The sequence below is a fragment of the Anomaloglossus baeobatrachus genome, chromosome 10, assembly GCF_048569485.1.
Source record: "Anomaloglossus baeobatrachus isolate aAnoBae1 chromosome 10, aAnoBae1.hap1, whole genome shotgun sequence".
NCBI classification, from domain to species: Eukaryota; Metazoa; Chordata; class Amphibia; order Anura; family Aromobatidae; genus Anomaloglossus; species Anomaloglossus baeobatrachus.
In genome coordinates this window covers 72,911,863-72,930,885 of record NC_134362.1, presented here as the reverse complement: position 1 = coordinate 72,930,885, position 19,023 = coordinate 72,911,863, and the positions used below count along the sequence as shown (strand labels likewise).

At 43.2% G+C, this 19,023-nt stretch overlaps 1 protein-coding gene across 1 annotated transcript; it reads left to right on the top strand.

The window, feature by feature from the left end:
• The first annotated feature begins 351 nt into the window (after positions 1-351).
• On the top strand, positions 352-18,108 carry BET1L (Bet1 golgi vesicular membrane trafficking protein like). Its single transcript, XM_075325177.1, has 4 exons — positions 352-426; positions 6,755-6,846; positions 10,174-10,230; positions 15,586-18,108. The coding sequence occupies exons 1-4, from the start codon at positions 408-410 to the stop codon at positions 15,751-15,753; spliced, it is 336 nt and encodes a 111-aa protein (XP_075181292.1). The 5' UTR covers positions 352-407; the 3' UTR covers positions 15,754-18,108.
• Positions 18,109-19,023: the final 915 nt, after the last annotated feature.

Sequence of the window (19,023 nt, the reverse complement as noted above, 5' to 3'; positions counted from 1 at the left end):
TAACCCTATATGTTAAAAATAACGCGGCCTCCACCGCCTCGGGAAGCGATCAGTCCACAGGTCTCTGTGCTCAGCTCTATAGGAGCTAAGTCTATAAGTGTCTTCAGGTCATCGGGGGCTCTGCATTTTGTGGAAACTCGTTAACAATCCAGGACAGTGACCTTGGTAACCTGTTCCTGGACAACTTGTATTTCCATTGATTTCTTGTAAACTGAAATACTTAAAGCCGCCAGTAGAGGGCAGTAGAGACCGATTAAATGCCATTCCATCCAGAAGCGATGCGTGATTTGCATACGGGGCGTGGTTTTCAGTTTCTGCTCAAGTCTCCGCCTTCCACCGGTGACGTCAGTGAGGGGGCGTGCCGTGTGACGCGGCAGATCCTGCCAGCTCACTGAACGGAAGGAAACATGGCGGACTGGGGCAGAGGTATCTCCGCGCTGTTTACGGGGGCTGGTCACTGGTCTGTGTGTGTAGGCTGGAGAGCAGCACGGGCGGTGTGTGGTGGGAGTTGTCACCGCTTTGTGACAGTGTCGTAAATGTTATGGCTTAAAGGGGAAGTCCATGTATATTCTCTGACCCGGCACAGCCTTAGTATATTTGTCGGGTGCCTTATTGATGGCCTCTGGCCCTTGCGGGTGCAAAACTATAATTCCCAGCATGCCCAGAGCCTGTGGTACACAGCCATGCTGGGAGTTGTAGTTGTAAAGATTTGTTTTGGGAGCTCCCCCTGAGATCTGACACATGCAGTGCGGAGGATGCCATCTACCATGTCATCTTGGGTCCCACTGGTCATGATGGAGTGTGGCAGTGCCAGAGATGATCATCACAGGGTCACCCGGACATTACAGAGGATCTGTGGACAGCCTGGGGTGGAGCTGAGAACAATCAGACACAGGTCTGTGGGCAAAGAGTCAGCCTCCTATTCAGCGAGTCCCCAGTGTGTCTGTATAGGAGTCCAGTGGGCGGTGCTATCAGTGATTGACAGGTATGTCTGCATGCACAGTCATACAGAGCAGCACCGCCCCCTGGACTTGCATACAAACACCGGGGAATTTGGTGAATACAATAGAAGTTGTACTCCACCGTTTCTCCCCCCCAACCTATCCATCTGATCAGCGCCTCCTGAAGATCAGACCCCATGTTCACCATGGCAGGTTCCCTTTAAAGGCCCCTGTACATGGAGTAATGGTGATATCAGCGGGTCCACCTGACAGTTTAATGTGAGTGGGGGGCTCCGGCCACTTGATTGTTGGGGGGGAGATGTCTGATTTCTGATTGCAGACCACACTGTCCATCTGGAGATAAGCCACTTGCCAGTGTCAGTCGGTGGCTCTCATAGACCACACAGGAGCGCTCTGCTGCACGAGCCTTATGTGTAGCAGAGACGGCTATCAGACGAACAAGTAGCCGAAGCAGCGTTCACTGGACAGCCATCTGTGTATGAGACATTTAACCCCTTCACACCAGGCGATTTTTTTTTTTTTTTTTTTTTTTTTTCATACCCTTTTTCCAAAAGCCTTAATTTTTATATTTTTCGGTCAGTCTTGCCATATGAGGGTTTGTTTTTTGCGGGACGAGTTGTAGTTTTAAGTGAAACCATCAGTTTTACCATATAGTGTACTGGAAAACGGCAAAAAAATTCCAAGTGCAGAAAAATTGCAAAAAAAGTGTGATTGCACGATTGTTTTTGAGATATTTTATTCACTGTGTTCACTATATGGTAAAACTGATGTCAGTGCGAGTTCATAGACACCAAACATAGTTTACTTTTATCTAAGGCAAATGATCGCTCCCTGCAGCCGACCGCCGGGTGATCAGCTGAGCACTGTCACTTGCCGGCCGCCGGGTGATCAGCTTATCGCTCCCTGCAGCCGACCGCCGGGTGATCAGCTGAGCACTGTCACTTGCCGGCCGCCGGGTGATCAGCTTATCGCTCCCTGCAGCCGACCGCCGGGTGATCAGCTGAGCACTGTCACTTGCCGGCCGCCGGGTGATCAGCTGATCGCTCCCTGCAGCCGACCACCGGGTGATCAGCTGAGCGCTGTCACTTGCCGGCGGCCGGGCATGCCGACGGCCGGGCGCTCAGCTGAGCGCTGTCACTTGCCGACGGCCGGGCGCTCAGCTGAACGTTCGGCCACCACGAGCCAAAATAAAGTTTGTGATTAAAAAAAAAAAAAAAGCATGCGCAGTGAAATCCAGAGGATTCCGCTGCTCAAAACAACGTTACATGCTGCGTTCCTCCCGCTGGGCGGAAGCAACGGAGCGTCGCCCAGCGGAAGCAACGCAGGTCCTTTTGGCACAATCCGCCAACCATACAAGTCTATGGGAAACAGCGGAATCCGTTAACGGATTCCGCTGTTTTCCAAAAGGGCGGATTGTAACGGAAGGAAAACAACGCAAGTGTGAAAGTACCCTAAGGAGTTGAAAAAAATTCTGAAATTTGTCCAAAATAAGTGGCACACTTTGTGCACCATTTTCCGAGTCCTGTGTAGAGTTTTAATTTTTCGGGATCTTTTCGCTCAGTAACGGCTTATTTTTTTGCATCTCGAGCTGATGTTTTTAATGGTAGTGTTTTTGCACAGATGCACCATTTTCTTCAACCAAAATTTGCAACAACCAAAAAAAAAAAGTTTGGTGGTTGGATTTTTTGCCGCTACGCCATTTACTCATCAGATTGATTGAGTTTATATTTTTCTATATTGGACGTTTCTGAAAGTGGCAATACCAAATGTGTTTTGGGTTGTTTAACCCTTTAGTTTTGAATGGGTGGGTAATTTGAACTTTTTAGATTTTTTTTATTTTTTAAAACTTCATTCATTTCTGCTTATCAGATGTGCATTTTTGTTACAGCTGCTGCTCTGCCAGGTGTAGCAGGAACTGCGTCATGATAGTGACAGGAGTCATCACAAGACCCGTCGCTACCATGACAACCATTGGTTTCCCGTGATCGCGTCACATTTTGACAGCGCGATTTAAGGGGCTAACAGTTGCGGGTGGATTGCTGTACAAATCAGCAGACATGTGCAGGGATCTCCACTGGCTCACCGCAGCAGCCAGCAGTGATCATCCCTTCATGATTTAGGACGTACCGTTACGTCCTATGACGTGAAGGCGTTAAGACAATGCTGCAGCTCAGATCTGCGAGTTTTTCCTCAGCCCTAATCGGATTGAAGGAAAGATTGCAGCATGCTGTGATTGTTTGAGTCTTGGATCACTCACACCCATACAAGTCTATGGGTGCGAGTGAAACATCGGACTGCACTCGGATGACGTGCAATATACACACAGTCTGACAATGGAGGAGGTAGAGAGATTAATCCCTCTCTCTCCTCTGCAGCTGTGATCTGATCACAAGATCAGATCACAGTTGCATGATACTCGGACCATGCTCGCAGCAGAACTGGAGCAGAGGGTCATTAGCATATCACATCTGATGCTCTCACATCAGATGCCATACGCTAGCTTAATGGTGATATCAGTGGGTTTACTTGACGGTCTAATGTGTGTGTGGGGCTGCCGGCCACCTGATTGTTAGGGGAAAATGTTGATCGGACATGTCTAATTTCAGATTGCAGACCACACTGTCCATCTAGAGATAACCCAACTGCCAGAGTGACAGTCTGTGGCTCTGCTTCACGAGCCCCATGTGTGGCAGAGACGGCTATCGGACGAACAAGTAGCCAAAGTAGTGTTCACCAGACAGCCATCTGTGTATGAGAAGCTTAAAGGGGCTGTCCACTACTGGAACACACATTCTCATTCCACTTTTCCTCCAGGTAAAATTAAAATGTTTATACTCCCCTCCTGTACCGGTGCCCTCCAGCAGTGCTGCTGTTCACGTTCCCGGGGCTCACGTGCCATCACAATGTCCAATCAGCTCCGGCTTCCTTCTTTCCGCTTTCGGACAATCTAGTTAATCAACAGGAAGTGAACTCTGCGGCAGCCACTCACTTCCTGTTGATTAACTAGTTTGTCCGAAGGCGGGGAGAGAGAAGCCACTGCTGCTTAGACTCGGGGCTCTCGTTATGTCATGTACCCCAGGACCGCAAACTGTGTCACCGATGGAAGGGCATCAGTACGGGAGGTGAGTATAGACTTTATTATTTTACCTGAGGGAAATGTGTTCAACTTGTCTTGTTAGTGGAAAACCCCTTATAAGGGAGATACAAACTTCTTCTACTGGTTCTGCACTTATAACTATAAATATGAGATGCCCTGTGCTGCACTATATCATCACACTGGTTATCTCAAAAAAGACCCCCATGGACAAACGATGCAAAAAAAATGTTAAATAATTTTAAATATTTTAAATATCAATTAATGCATAGCTTGAAAAATCATAAAATAATCCAAAATATTTCCCATACATATTTCTCTCAATCAGCCATCAAAAAATAAAGCGCATAGTGCTCTAAAGTGTGAGTGCTGAAATTGAAATATATGGTATAAAAGGTAAGATTTAAATGTGCATTACCTATGTGCAGAATCCGTGGGATTTGCCTGCTTGTTGTCCGACGCGCGTTTCGTCCTGTGTTGGACTTTCTCAAGGGAGAGTAGTATAGTATATATTTCTATACTACTATCCCTTGAGAAAGTCCAACGCAGGACGAAACACGCGTCGGGCAGCAGGCAGGTGAATGCGACGGACTCTGCACATATATTTAGATGTACATTATCTTTTATACCATATATTTCAATTTCAGCACTCGCACGTTAGAGCACTATGCACTTTATTTTTTGATGGTTGATTGAGAGAAATATTTATGGGAAATATTTTGGATTATTTTATGGTTTTTCAGGCTATGCATTAATTGATATTTAAAATGTTTAAAATCATTTAACATATATTTTTTTGCATCGTTTTACCTATTTATAGTAGTCTCTGTGGCATTAATATTTGCACATACTGCCTTTGGAATTTCCCTTTCTATAACTATACAATTTGCTCCTCCACTGTGATTAATTGCCAGTCTATTTTTTAACATTAATACAAATATATAATTATATATATATATATGTATGTATGTATACAAAAATCTGTTAAAATCTGTGGGTCGTGTATAATCTATATCTGAGCACTCCCAATAGGTGATGAAACAAAGTTTTATTATGTGAAGCAGTAAGTCCAGTATGTGGGTGGAAACGTTTCACTCTTAACAAATGGCCTTTCGTCAGTTCATGTGCTGCTAGTGAGGAACTGTCGGGATGGCGTGGGTTGTGTAAGCAGTGTCCACTCATATAGATATATTATGTGGAGATGTTGATCAATTTAGATTTTAGATTACATTATTTCTGAAAAAAGCAAGTGATCACACATTGTTCTCTAATTTTGATCTCCTGTGTAGGCAAAGAGATCCTGAATCCAATGATGTGTCACTTAGATTACTACTTGTGGCTGTTCTGACACAATCAGTTTTTAGGTTTAGTAATGCAGCAGTATTGAGTAGTGAGCTGTCCCCGCTCTCTATGTACAATAAGAAACATGAATTTTAAAGCGGCACACATCTCCAATTTAAGGACCACACTCCAGGATTACAAAGGCCACTACATATTAGAATTAGAACCACAAAAACGGGAGTTTTAAGGCAATATACAAAAGATTTTTTATTAATCACAAGGTTAAAAGCAGCATTTAATTGACACTAATTGTGCAAAATTACTAAAAGTGCTATTCAGATGTTAAAGAGGGATAACACCCGCAAGCATGTGAGACAGGGGTCAGGAAAAATATCCCAGAAAATAACAGGGAGCCCAAATAATCAGACATCATATAAATAACTTAGCCAAATATAGTGAGACTGACACCCATAAGGTAATAAGGCAGACATTGGCTTGAATTATAGTCATAATTGGCTTACCCATAAGTAATTCTCCTTACACTCGTCTCCCACACATACAAAAACCCCTCCAACGCACGTTTTGCATCACACGGTGTCAGCTTCTTCAGGGCTGGTTAGTAAATGACCCAGGAAGAGGACCTTAAATAGCCAGTCATGTGATATTTTCTGGGGTATTTTTCCTGACCCCTGTCTCACATGCTTGTGGCTGGTTTCCCTCATTAACATCTGAATAGCACTTTTAGTAATTTTGCACAAATAGTGTTAATTAAATGCTGGTTTTAACCTTGTGATTAATAAAATCTTTTGTATATTGCCTTAAAACTCGTGTTTTTGTGGTTCTATTTCTATGTACAATGTCTATTGACAGCGAGCTGCTAATCACAGCAGGGGGTGCATGTGTGTTGGTCACACCAATGATAAGCTACTGGAGTTTAAAACAAACATAGCAGGTAAACAACAACACACATTGTGATAATAGACACATGGCTGAATTCTCTGTGTTAGCCCTTGCAGCATGCTGTCTTCAGATTACATAACAAAAACCTGCTGACAGATTCCCTTTAGAACACATGGCAGCATCTTACCTGGCGCCTATGGTAAGCATGCCCTGTAATGAAGTGAGAAGAGGGCTTCTCGTCAGCTGAGACCCTCACTGATGTGTGGGGTGAAGAATCTGAAGCACTCTATATTGCTCCCTGCCTATTTCTTCACACGCGATCCAGACATTCGTAAACCCCTTATAAAAGCCGTCCTTCCTCATCATTAGCAGATACAGATGACACAGATCTTAGTTTGTCAAAGGTTCCTAATCAAATTGTCAGAAATAGCCACAAAATGGCTTCAGTGAATGTCCATCCGGACCCTGTGGAGGTACTACAACTCTCATTTTCCTTCACCCCTTTCTTTGCCCACAGGTTCCAATACAGGAGCAGTGGATGAGATGCTCGATGCGGAGAACAAACGTCTGTCAGAAAATCTTTCCTCCAAAGTGACGCGGCTGAAAACTGTGAGTGCAATGAATACAAGACAAGGTAGTTTCTGCCACAGATGGCAGGATTTTGTGGGCAGAGATCATTTTATGATTAATATGAATATTGTAAGTATTCAGCTGCATCTTTTGCCTGGCAGCTGCTCGCCCCTTACATCTCACATAGGGGTTAATCATTACGATCATGGGCACATAGCCTAAAAGTGAGAAATTTGACGCTACAGCAACATTTTTGTGAAGTACCTATGTATTCAAAATCCTTACTTTACCCCTGAAAAAAATCCTTGAGGGGTCCAGTTTCCAAAATGGGGTTATTTGTGGGGGTTTTTGCTGTATAGGTGTACCCTAGGGGCCCTGCAAATGCAACATGGTGCCCGCAATTTATTTAAACTTTTCCAAAATTCAAATGGTGCTCCTTCTTCTATTCTGAGCCTTCCCGTTTGTCCAAACAGAGGCTTTTGGCCACATGTGGGGTATCACCGCGCTCATATGAAATTGGATAACAAACTGTGGGGTCCACTTTTTGGTGTTTTCTCTTGAAAAAGTGAGACATTTGATGCTAAAGCAACATTTTTGTGAAAAAAAAAAAAAATGAAAATGTTCAATATGATGACCTAAGGTTATCAGATTCTGTGATGTACCTGTGGGTTCAAAATGCCCACTATACCACTGGATAAAATCCTTGAGAGGTCTAGTTTCCTTAATGGGGTCACTTGTGGGGGAGTTCACTGTTTAGTCACCTCAGGAGCTTTCCAAACGTGACATGGCGTCCGCTAATGATTCTAGTCAATTTTCGCTTTCAAATGGCGCTCCTTCCCTTCCGAGCCCCGCTGTGCGCCCAAACAGTTGATTTCCACCACATATGAGGTATCTCCATACTCAGGAGAAACTGTATGATACATTTCATGGTGCGTTTTTCCTGTTACCTTTGTGGAAAAAAGTTACCTGGTTTGAAGTAACAATTTTGTGGAAAAAAAGTTCTTACCAAACATCTAGATGAATTCCTTGAGGGGTCTAGTTTCCAAAATGGGGTCTTTTGTGGGGGTGTTTTGCTGTTTAGGTATCTTAGGGGTTCTACAAATGCAACATAGTACCCACTATCTTTTTCAGCCAAATTTGCTTTCCAAAATTCAAATATTGCTCTTCAGTTTTGGGTCCTCCCATTTATCCAAACAAAGGTTTCTGACCACATGTGGGGTATCGGTGCGCTCAGAAGAAATTGGGTAACAAATTTTGGGTTCCATTTGTTATTCTAAAAATGAATAAATTGGGGCTAGAGAAACGTCTTAACCCCAAAAACTTATGTTTCAAAAATTGCGCTGATGTAAAGTAGACCTGTGGTAAATGGTCTTTATTAACTATTTTGTGTACTGTCTTTATAACAGGGAAAAGGGAAACCTAAAATGAGGTGTAACAAGCATTGAAATTACTTATTGTACAAATTTTGACATTTTTTAACAAACAATAGACTTTAAGTATAATTTGAAAGGTAAAATGCAACAAAAAAAGGGAAGGAAAATCTAAGGATAGAAGAAATGTATTAACTATTTTGTGTGACAGAACTCTCTGGTTTAAGGACATACAAATTAAAAGTTTGAAAACTGCAAAATTTTCCACATTTTTTTATTTTTTTTTCCCTTCCACAAATAAAAGCAAAATATAGTGTCCTAAATTTAAACCTATCATGAAGTACAATAGGTCACAAATAAACAATCTCCAAATCACCGGGATCCATTGAAGTGTTCTAGAATGTGGTCAGAATTGCAAAAAATGGCCTGGGCATTACGTACAAAACTGGCCACATCCTTAAGACGTTAAAGGGAACTTGTCACCAGTTTTTTGGCGTATAAGGTGCGACCACCACCATCGGGCTCTTATATACAGCATTCTAACATGCTGTACATAAGAGCACAGGCCGCTGTGAGAACATAAAAATCACTTTATAATACTTACCTAACGGTCGTGTGGTGGGCCTTATGGGCGTCTCTTTTGTCCGGTGCCGGAGCCGCCTCTTTCGGCCATCTTTGTTCTTCTCTAGCCGCGGTGCATGACGGGTCCGACGTCATATACACTTGCCGGCATTCAGGTCCTGAGCAGGGCAGATCAAAGTATTGTAATGCGCCTACGCAGGATCAGCGAGTGTGTATGACGTAGCCGCGTCATGCACCCAGGCTTCAGAAAGAGGACGAAGATGGCCGAAAGAGGAGGCGCCCGCACCGGAGAACGGAGATGCACATATGGCCAACCGCGCGACCGTTGGGTAAGTATTATAAAGTATTTTTTATGTTATACCCTCGGCCTGGGCTCTTATATACAGCATGTCAGAATGCTGTATATAAGAGCCCGGTGGTGGCCGCAGATTATAGGCCAAAAAAGTGGTGACAGGTTCCCTTTTAAGAAAAATAATTAACCAAGGCTTATTAATGGTGTTGTGTGAAGAAATAAAAGCCTTGCCCAGTGAAGTGACCACTCCTGTCTATAGGCTGGATTTGCTGCCCAGAATTCAAAATTCAATTGCAACTCAGCAGACAGTATCTAATCCTATCCTGTGTGATACTGTCTGCTGAGCTGTGTATCTAATCCTCTCCTATGTGATACTGCCTACTGAGCCGTGTATCTAATCTTCTCCTATGTGATACTGTCTGCTGAGTTGTGTATCTAATCCTCTCCTATGTGATACTGTCTGCTGAGTTGTGTATCTAATCCTATCCTGTGTGATACCCTCTGCTGAGCTGTGTATCTAATCCTATCCTGTGTGATACTCCTGCTGTCCTTGGTGACACTTTAGACATTTCTGGTCACCAGCAAAATGGCTCCGCACTGTGATCCTAAATTTCATTCTCTGTTCCTTTGGAAACACCCAGGTTGGGAGGGGGAGGTGACATCACACACAGGAGAGCAGACTCCGCCCACTTCAGCTCCATATATCCAGGCTAATTCTACAGTGTGATTTCTGTAGGATTTCAGCAGCTGCTCCCCCTAGTGTTTGAGTGGAAAATATCAAACTTTTTAATTTTTTTTATATTTTGCTCAATTAAAAACAAATAATATTTAAACAAAATATTAAAACAGTAATACTTTAAATTTGTGAAGTTATTGAATTTTTTTTTTTTTTTTTAATGACACCTTCCCTTTAAGAGGATTCTCCGCAATACCAGACACTGCCAATAGACAAGAGTGGCGCTGTTTCTCCATAAAGACATCACATGAAGACTGTTGTATGGGAATAGGGAGCTGTTCTGATGTTTGATCTTTATGCCATTAGCTTCCGCTTTTCTCGGATCAGTTTACACCATTTGACATTTACTTTCCTGCTGTGATAATGGATTTTTGTTTTTTCCGTAGCTCGCTCTGGACATTGACAGAGAGGCAGACGATCATAACAATTACCTGGATGGCATGGTGAGGATCCACAATCTACCACTGAGCAGACCGGAGTGTGGTTGAACACTAAAGAAAAAATAAAGATAGACACCCCGCCCCCCCCCCCCCCCAAAAAAAAATAAAAAAATGCCACTTTCATAATAGACTATATTTGGTATTGTATCTCGCCCCAATTTATGGTAAATGGGCTGACTGCAATACCTTGGACAAACTATGTGCTGTTTTTTGGGAGGGGGGAGCAATCCTTTTTTCTGAAAGGTGGGTGAAAGTTGATTCTGCTCTTGTAATGGCACTGCTGTGTCTGCAGGATCCTAAGATTGCAAAGGGTCAAATGCACAACAGATCAGAGAGTTCTCTAACCTTGGCCATTTAACTCCTTGTATGCTGCATTCCTTTTGCAGTTCCCTCTATTTGATGCCCTGTGAGATGGTGGCTCAGTGGTTAGCACTGTATGGTGGCTCAGTGGTTAGCACTGCAGTCTTGCAGCATTGGGGTCCGGGGTTCAAATCCCACCAAGGACAACATCTGCAAGGCGTTTGTATGTGCTCTCCGTGTTTGTGTGGATTTCCTCCAAGTTCTCTGGTTTCCTCCCACACTCCAAAAACATACAGATAGGGAATTTAGATTGTGAGCCCCAATGGGGACAGTGTAGCCAGTGTATGTAAAGCGCTGAGTAATTAATGGTGCTATATAAGTGAATATATATTATCTGCTCTTCCTTCCCTTCTCTGCTGGCTCAACATTGTGTCCAGAGATCTGTGGCACACGGTGACCTGCTAAAAAACATGATTTAGTGATTCCCTGCTGGAGAATGTCCATGATGCTTCTGTGTCTCCACCTAGTGGAAATTGTGTGAATTACAGCCTGTTGTGGGTTATACCTCTGTATGAGCAGCTCAGGCTCTGCTGAAGTCTTTCAGTTATATTACTTTAGTATAATGCAGAAATAAAAAAGCGACACTGCTGTCAAAAATTGTACATGTTGATTTGAAAACACAAAATACGTCTTTATAATTAACATTGTGGCTCTGATTCCTCATTGTCTTACAATGGTTTTTACTCTGGGAAAAAGTTGCAAAGAGTGACTTTTATGTGTGTGCATCATTGATTATATAATTTATATTTTATTTTAAGTTCACTTTGTTTTGCCTTTACATAATTTTTTTTTTCTTAATAAATAAAAAGGCAAAACAAAGTGAACTTAGGCACAAATTCAATGATGAATAAGGCACAAACATAAGTCACAATTTGGCTATTTTCTAGAGTACAGGTGGTTCTAAGATGATGATTCTGGACCATGATGCTTATTAAATGTATTTTCAGAGATCCTAAATCATTCACACATAGAAAAGCAATTCACAAAAAATAGCCACAAACATAAATATATACCGTATTTTTCAATTTATAAGACGCACCTGATTATAAGACGCACCCCCAAATTTGGTGAAGGAAAAGAGATTTTTTTTTTTCTTTTAATGTTAAATGGGGTCCATCTTATAATGCCAGTGTCCGTCTAACAAATCATATAGGGTATATGTCCCTCATAGCCCCCATCCTAAAATTAGCCCCCTTAATCTGGATATGGTCCCCTTATATTGAATATAGCCCCCTTGTGCTGGCACATGTTCCCCTGTGCTGCCTATGGCCCCCCATGGATTGCACACGTTCCCCTGTGCTGCCTATGGCCCCCTATGGATTGCACACGTTCCCCTGTGCTGCCTATGGCCCCCTATGGATTGCACACGTTCCCCTGTGCTGCCTATGGCCCCCTATGGATTGCACATGTTCCCCTGTGCTGCCTATGGCCCCCTATGGATTGCACACGTTTCCCTGTGCTGCCTATGGCCCCCTATGGATTGCACATGTTCCCCTGTGCTGCCTATGGCCCCCTATGGATTGCACACGTTCCCCTCTGCTGCCTATGGCCCCCTATGGATTGCACACGTTCCCCTGTGCTGCCTATGGCCCCCTATGGATTGCACATGTTCCCCTGTGCTGCCTATGGCCCCCTATGGATTGCACACGTTCCCCTGTGCTGCCTATGGCCCCCTATGGATTGCACACGTTCCCCTGTGCTGCCTATGGCCCCCCATGGATTGCACACGTTCCCCTGTGCTGCCTATGGCCCCCTATGGATTGCACACGTTCCCCTGTGCTGCCTATGGCCCCCTATGGATTGCACACGTTCCCCTGTGCTGCCTATGGCCCCCTATGGATTGCACACGTTACCTTGTGCTGCCTATGGCCCCCTATGGATTGCACACGTTACCCTGTGTTAGATATCGCCCCCATGCTGCTGCCCATAGTAAAATAAAACTCTTTCCTTACCTCCTCCAGCGCTGATCTCCCTCCGTGCTTCTGTTCCTCCACGTCCTGGTTCTTGGTGCTGTCATGTGATCGGCACAGCAGAGTGACTTCATCTCTGCGTGCCTGATCACAGTGGAAGCAGGGACACCGGGGAGAAACGCTGGAGGGAGTAAGTAAAGCTTTTTTATTTTAGGATGAGCAGCAGCATGGGTGCCATATCTAACACTGAGGGGGCATGTGCGATCGCCGGCACATATAATATGCACCGCTCCCCCAGCCCCTCACTGCGGTGCGGTTTCAGCACCATGGTGATGGATAGCGGCTGTGCATATTATATGAGCAGGAGATCTAACACTGCCGCCCGCAGCGTTCACCTGCCCCCAGCAGCGCTCCAGAGCTGCCCTCACCTCCCCTGGACCCTGCAGTGTATGTGTATATATATAATATATATCTCCCCCCGTATATTCGGATTATAAGACGCACCCCCTACTTTCCCCCAAAATTTGGGGGAACAAAAGTGCGGCTTATAAAGCGAAAAATACGGTAGTTACATTGTACTCTTTATTGAATCAAAATTTAAAGTAAGCAGCAAGGGAAAATGACAACACAAAGAGAAATGCGTCCGGCACAGCAATATGAATCTACATAGTAGTAACATGAAATGTCAACCACCGTTAAGGCAATATATTGTTTTTACAGGATGTAATTTATACACTGAAGGTGTAGAAAGTGCACAGGCTACTAAAAGTAATATCAAAGTATATAGCTATCTGTCACGAACCACCAGGGAGGGTCACTCAGAAATCCCCCGCGCTGGCTACCAGTACGTCACAATCGGGGGGTAACAAGTGGGGGTCAACCCTCCTTTATACCTCCCGACCGACAGACAGAGCACGTGACGCGCTCTCTAGCGCCCCTCTTATAGTCAGGCCAATTATGGAATTGCCCGACAATAAGCAAGGAGGCCGCTATACTACTTATGCCGATTATTGAAGGGTCCCCGGTGAGAGTAGGGTATATATTCTCCCGACCTCCGCGGGCGGAATATATAAAATCTCCCCGAATCTCACTGGCCTCCCCACAATAATCCTTGGCACAACTCGCTGCCACCAACCGCTTCACGGTAACTATTAGCCGAACACACAGACGTGGGATTCAAGATCGAGATAACAGAACAGCCCAAGATGAATTATATAATTTAATCGGCCTAAGCCACACTAGAAACTACAATATATACAATAGGGGATCTACAGAATATACATAGGTCAGAGTACAGTTACAATCAAAGCATGGTTTGCAAACAGGCATACACAGTTCAAGCAGTTACCTTGTGCGTCTGGCCACAGGGGGGCGCCGTGGACCAGGTTTCCAGGATCTCCCTCACAGGTCTTCCCTGACCAGACCCCCGAGCAAAAGAACACTGGAAAATGGCCAAATTTGGGGTTATCAACCTGGGCAAATCCAGGTCCCCTCCTACCTTAGTGACCTCAGAGGGAGCACTGCTCCACCCCTGGCTGGAGTTATGGATAATATCCACAACAGGGGATATGGGCCATAACTTGGCCTGGGGACGTTGTAGGCAGACGCCAATGCTCTCATTGTGACAGTTATGAATTTAGCTACAGAACGAGAGGACTCATGACTTGTCTACTAGTTCCCCATTGGCTGATATCACGCCTGGGGTATTTCCCCAGGTCTTACTCCCACAAAAAGGGTGCGCCAGCATCGTCCGCATGCGGAGACACCATTTTTATGCCTGCCATTTTTATCAGAAATATGGCTTGCGAGATATGAACCATATTTTACTGGAGTCGTTCTGTCTGGATACTTCCAAGCTTGCTAATTAGATAGCAGCCCCTGCTACAGGGTGACGGCAGGGAGTCATCCTTTGTCCACTGTTCCCAGATCATCTAATCTCCATATCACAGGAGATGGCCATGGGATGTGTTGCTAGGATGTGACACCTTCCCAGATGTTGGACATTGAGAACAAGAAGGGAGGGGCACTGCCATGGAGTGATGAGAGCGATTATGACTGGAAATCATAATTCCTCTTCCTATCCCAGGATTTTCCTCACACTATCGATAATATATAGATTATCATATGTGGTAAGTAGCTGCTACAAAAAAGGTTACATATACCCCAAAATGCAATGTGCAAACAGCTTTAAAAAAGTAAACTAAAGTAGCAGCAATGTAATATATAAATATCTGAATAGGCCAAATAGCAACAGATGTAGTATACACCCAATGTGCAAATCACTATTAAAGTGCAAGAATGTGGAATTCTATGAATCCCTAGATTAGTTGTGTGACAAATATAACAGAAAAGATAACTATAGTTTAAATATACCAAAAATATACAGTGTGTCCACCCATATCCTGTCCATGGGAATTAGCTTGAGAACGGTGGCAGCTATATTGATGATGCCCTGCAACTTTGTAATTCCCTTTTTTTCTCTATCTCGTACCGTTTTTCGAGATAAAAATGCTAACTTTGTTGTTTTCCACCAGGTGGCGCTATAGGTGGTTTGATTGCGTAGAGCATGGCTACTTTACTATACCTAGACACCACTTCTATGCCTATAGCTGCCGCCGTTCTCAAGTTAATGGAGGTGGACAGGATATGGGTGGACACACTGTATATGTAGGCAAGGTTTTATATAGGATACTATATGGATCGTGTAACAGCTCGTTATCAATATAAACCATGCCCAGAGTGCAAATAATGCAAGGAGCACACCATATAAACCAATAGCGTCAGTAGTAAATACAAATATATAGATATATAGTAGCCTATTTTACTGGTGACCGTATAACAAGAATCACCAAATAAACTTACATGATGGTCATGGTCAGTAGATTATACTAATAGTGATTCCCCGTAGTCATATTGGAGCAGCGGCAGTGCCGGCACCAAGTCCCAGATGCCATACACGCATATTAGATACCATCATGTACTATTTATGCCTGCCGTGTCGCTTTATTTCCATGTATCTGGCCTATTATCTGCCCACTATTACCATTAAACAGTGTTGTACATTAAGATTTTCTCCTTTCTTCCCTAGGACTCGGACTTTATGAGTGTGACCGGCCTCCTGAGTGGCAGTGTAAAGCGATTCACAGGAATGGCGCGTTCTGGACGGGATAATCGCAAGCTCTTGTGCTACGTGTCGGCCGGGCTAGTGGGACTCTTCTTCATCCTGTATTATCTTGTGTCCCGGGCCAGCACGTGATGGTCACCATAAAAAACTGTTTTGTACAGACACCCGGTGACCCACAGGTGGGGAGGGCATTTTGGCTTTACAGAAGCTGAAGAGGATCTTGGCACTTTAAACAAAACACTTCAGCAGCTTGGACTGTTGATTTAACTCTTTATATGTTTGTTTTTAAATAAATTAATAAACTGATCTCCCGGCAGATCAATAGAAGCTTATGTTATATTCATGATAAATCCTTAATCATAAACTGTTTTCACCCAAATTCTAACAATTTCTATTTAAATACAATTTTATAACATTCCTGATGAAGTGCTTCCAATTATTTTGCTATGCATTTATCCATTATTTGGGATTTAGAAACCACACTTTATAGTGGAAAGTCCATAGGATGATACCGGGTCTCTCAGTATAGTTACCACCAATCTGCAATAACAGCAAACAATGTGTAAACCATAACGAGAGGAAGAAAATTCCAGCACTCAGAAATAAAATTGTGGCCATCGTACGCAAAGCTCTTTCCTGGTTTTTAGGAGAGGGAGGTTTTCGGGGACGGCGTCCCCACCGCTGCCCATGCGCAGTGCTGGTATCGCTATATAGATGACGTTTCCATCATCTAGATAGGAACTGGTCCTGATCTTGGTTTTAGTACTACCTTTTTAAGAATTAAAAATATTGTAATCTCCACAGTTTTTCTATGACACTGGTAGTTTGCTAACAGGACTTGATATTATTTGCTCTGAATGTGGGTGATGATATTGTTGGGCATAAAAAAAACTCCGCTTAAAATTCCTTCAAACTATGTATCTGTATAGGGAGTTGCCCTGCTATATACAGATTTAAAAATGACTGATCCACAAGTCCTTAAATTGTATGTATTAACCCCTTCACGACCGAGGACCTACTGGTACGTCCTAAATCATGAAGGGGTGATCACCACCAGCTGCTGCAGTGAGCCAGTGGTGATCCCCACACGTCTGCTGAATTGTACAGCAGACGTGTGCCTCGTAGGCACAGTTGGATCCACCATCCACCCTCACCTGTTAACCCCTTAAATCGTGCTGCCAAAATGTGACAGCGCGATTTAAATGGCCACAGTGGGTGACTCGTACTTACCCACTGCCATTGGAGGCCTTGTGACGTGATCACAGGGAGCCAATGTTTGCCATGGTAGCACAGGGTGATATCTCCTTTTGCAGCGGCTGGAATAGAAGACAAGCATTTCTGCTGATCTGAGCTGTGCAGCTCTGATAAGGTAAAATGAATGAACGATCAGACTGCTGATTCTTGTAGCCCCCTAGGGGGAGTAGTAAAATTTTACAAAGTTTTTAATTTTTTTTAATTAAAAAACAACCTAAAAATTCAAATCATCCCCCCCCATCATTTGCCCTATTGAAAATTAAAGGTTTGAAAAAGAAAAGTATACAGACATTTGGTATTGCCATGTTCAGAAATGCTCGATCTATCAAAATATAAAATCAATTAATCTGATTGTAATTTTTTTGTTGCTACGCCGTTTACCAAACGTCAAAATTACTTTTTTTGCTCATGGCAAATTTTGCACAAAATGCAATAACAGGCGATCAAAACGTAGCATCTGCGCAAAAATGATGCCATTAACAACGTCAGCTCAAGACACAAAATAAGCCATCACTGAGCCATTGATCCAGAAAAATGAAAACGCAACGGATCTCAGAAAATGGCGCAAAAGTGAGCCACTTTATTTGTAGAAACATCTGAATTTTTTTTTTAACCCATAGATAAAAGTAAACCTATACATGTTTGGTTTCCATGAACTTGTACTGATCTGAGACATCACACCAACACATCAGTTTTACCATATAGTGAACACAGTGAATAAAATATCCCCAAAACAATCGTGCAATTGCACTTTTTTTTTGCAATTTTTCTACACTACAGGACTGAAAATTCAGGGCATTGATAGGGCCCATTTAGGGTCCAGGGACGGTAATAAAAAACGAGTGTTGGCGCAGCTTGAGTGTTGTTGGATTGTGAGGCTTGGGACTATGTCTCCCGATGGATTGAATGAAAAACTGACATTCTTCACATTCCTCTAAGGGTGGGCGTATAATGGGTAGTTTGAGAAATATATAGAGTTTATTATTTATGTCCAATTTTTGTGTGTTTTATTGTTTGTTTTTAATCCACAATATATGGGATATTATGCCTGGACCTCAATCAGGGCGAACTTGAAGCATATTGAAAGATCTTCATCATGGATTGTTATCTGCCTATATACTCATGGCTGTACTAGCTCAAAAGGGAGCTTCTACTCAATACTGAGCAAAGGGTCTGAATACTTATGATCATGTGATATTTCAGTTTTCTTGTTTAATAAATTTGCAAAAATTTCTACATTTCTGTTATTTTTCTGTCAAGATGGGGGATGGGGTGCAGAGTGTACATTAATGAGAAAAAAAGAACCTTTTTGAATTTACCAAATGGCTGCAATGAAACAAAGAGTGAAAAATGTAAAGGGGTCTGAATACTTTACGTATTCAACGGATTGTTGGATTATGGCTTGATTGTGCCGACATGTACTGTTGTGACTAATTGTGATTGATAGGGGAAAATATGGGGCTATTTTGGGATTGACATACAGGGTGGGCCATTTATATGGATACACCAAAATAAATTGGGAATGGTTGGTGATATCAACTTCCTGTTTGTGGATCATTAGTATATGGGAGGGGGGAAACTTTTCAAGATGGGTGGTGACCATGGTGGCCATTTTGGATCCAACTTTTTCTTCCAATGGGAAGAGGCTCATGTAACACATCAAACTTATTGCGAATTTCACAAAAAAATAATGGTGTGCTTGGTTTTAACGTAACTTTATTCTTTCATTAGTTATTTACAATTTTATGACCACTTATAAAATGTGTTCAAAGTGCTGCCCATTGGGTTGGATTGTCCACGCAACTCTCTTATCCCACTCTTGACACACTGATAGCAACACCGCAGAAGAAATGCTAGCACAGGCTTCCAGTATCCGTTGTTTCAGATGCTGCACATCTTGTATCTTCACAGCATAGACAATTGCCTTCAGATGACCCCAAAGATAAAAGTCTAAGGGGGTCAGCTCGGGAGACCTTGGTGGCCATTCAACTGGCCCACGATGACCAATCCACTTTCCAGGACACTGTTCATGTAGGAATGCTCGGACCTGACACCCATAATGTGATGGAGCACCATTGTTTTTCTTGTGAAATTCTCTACGTTTGATGTGTTACATGACCCTCATCCCATTGGAAAAAATAAAGTTGG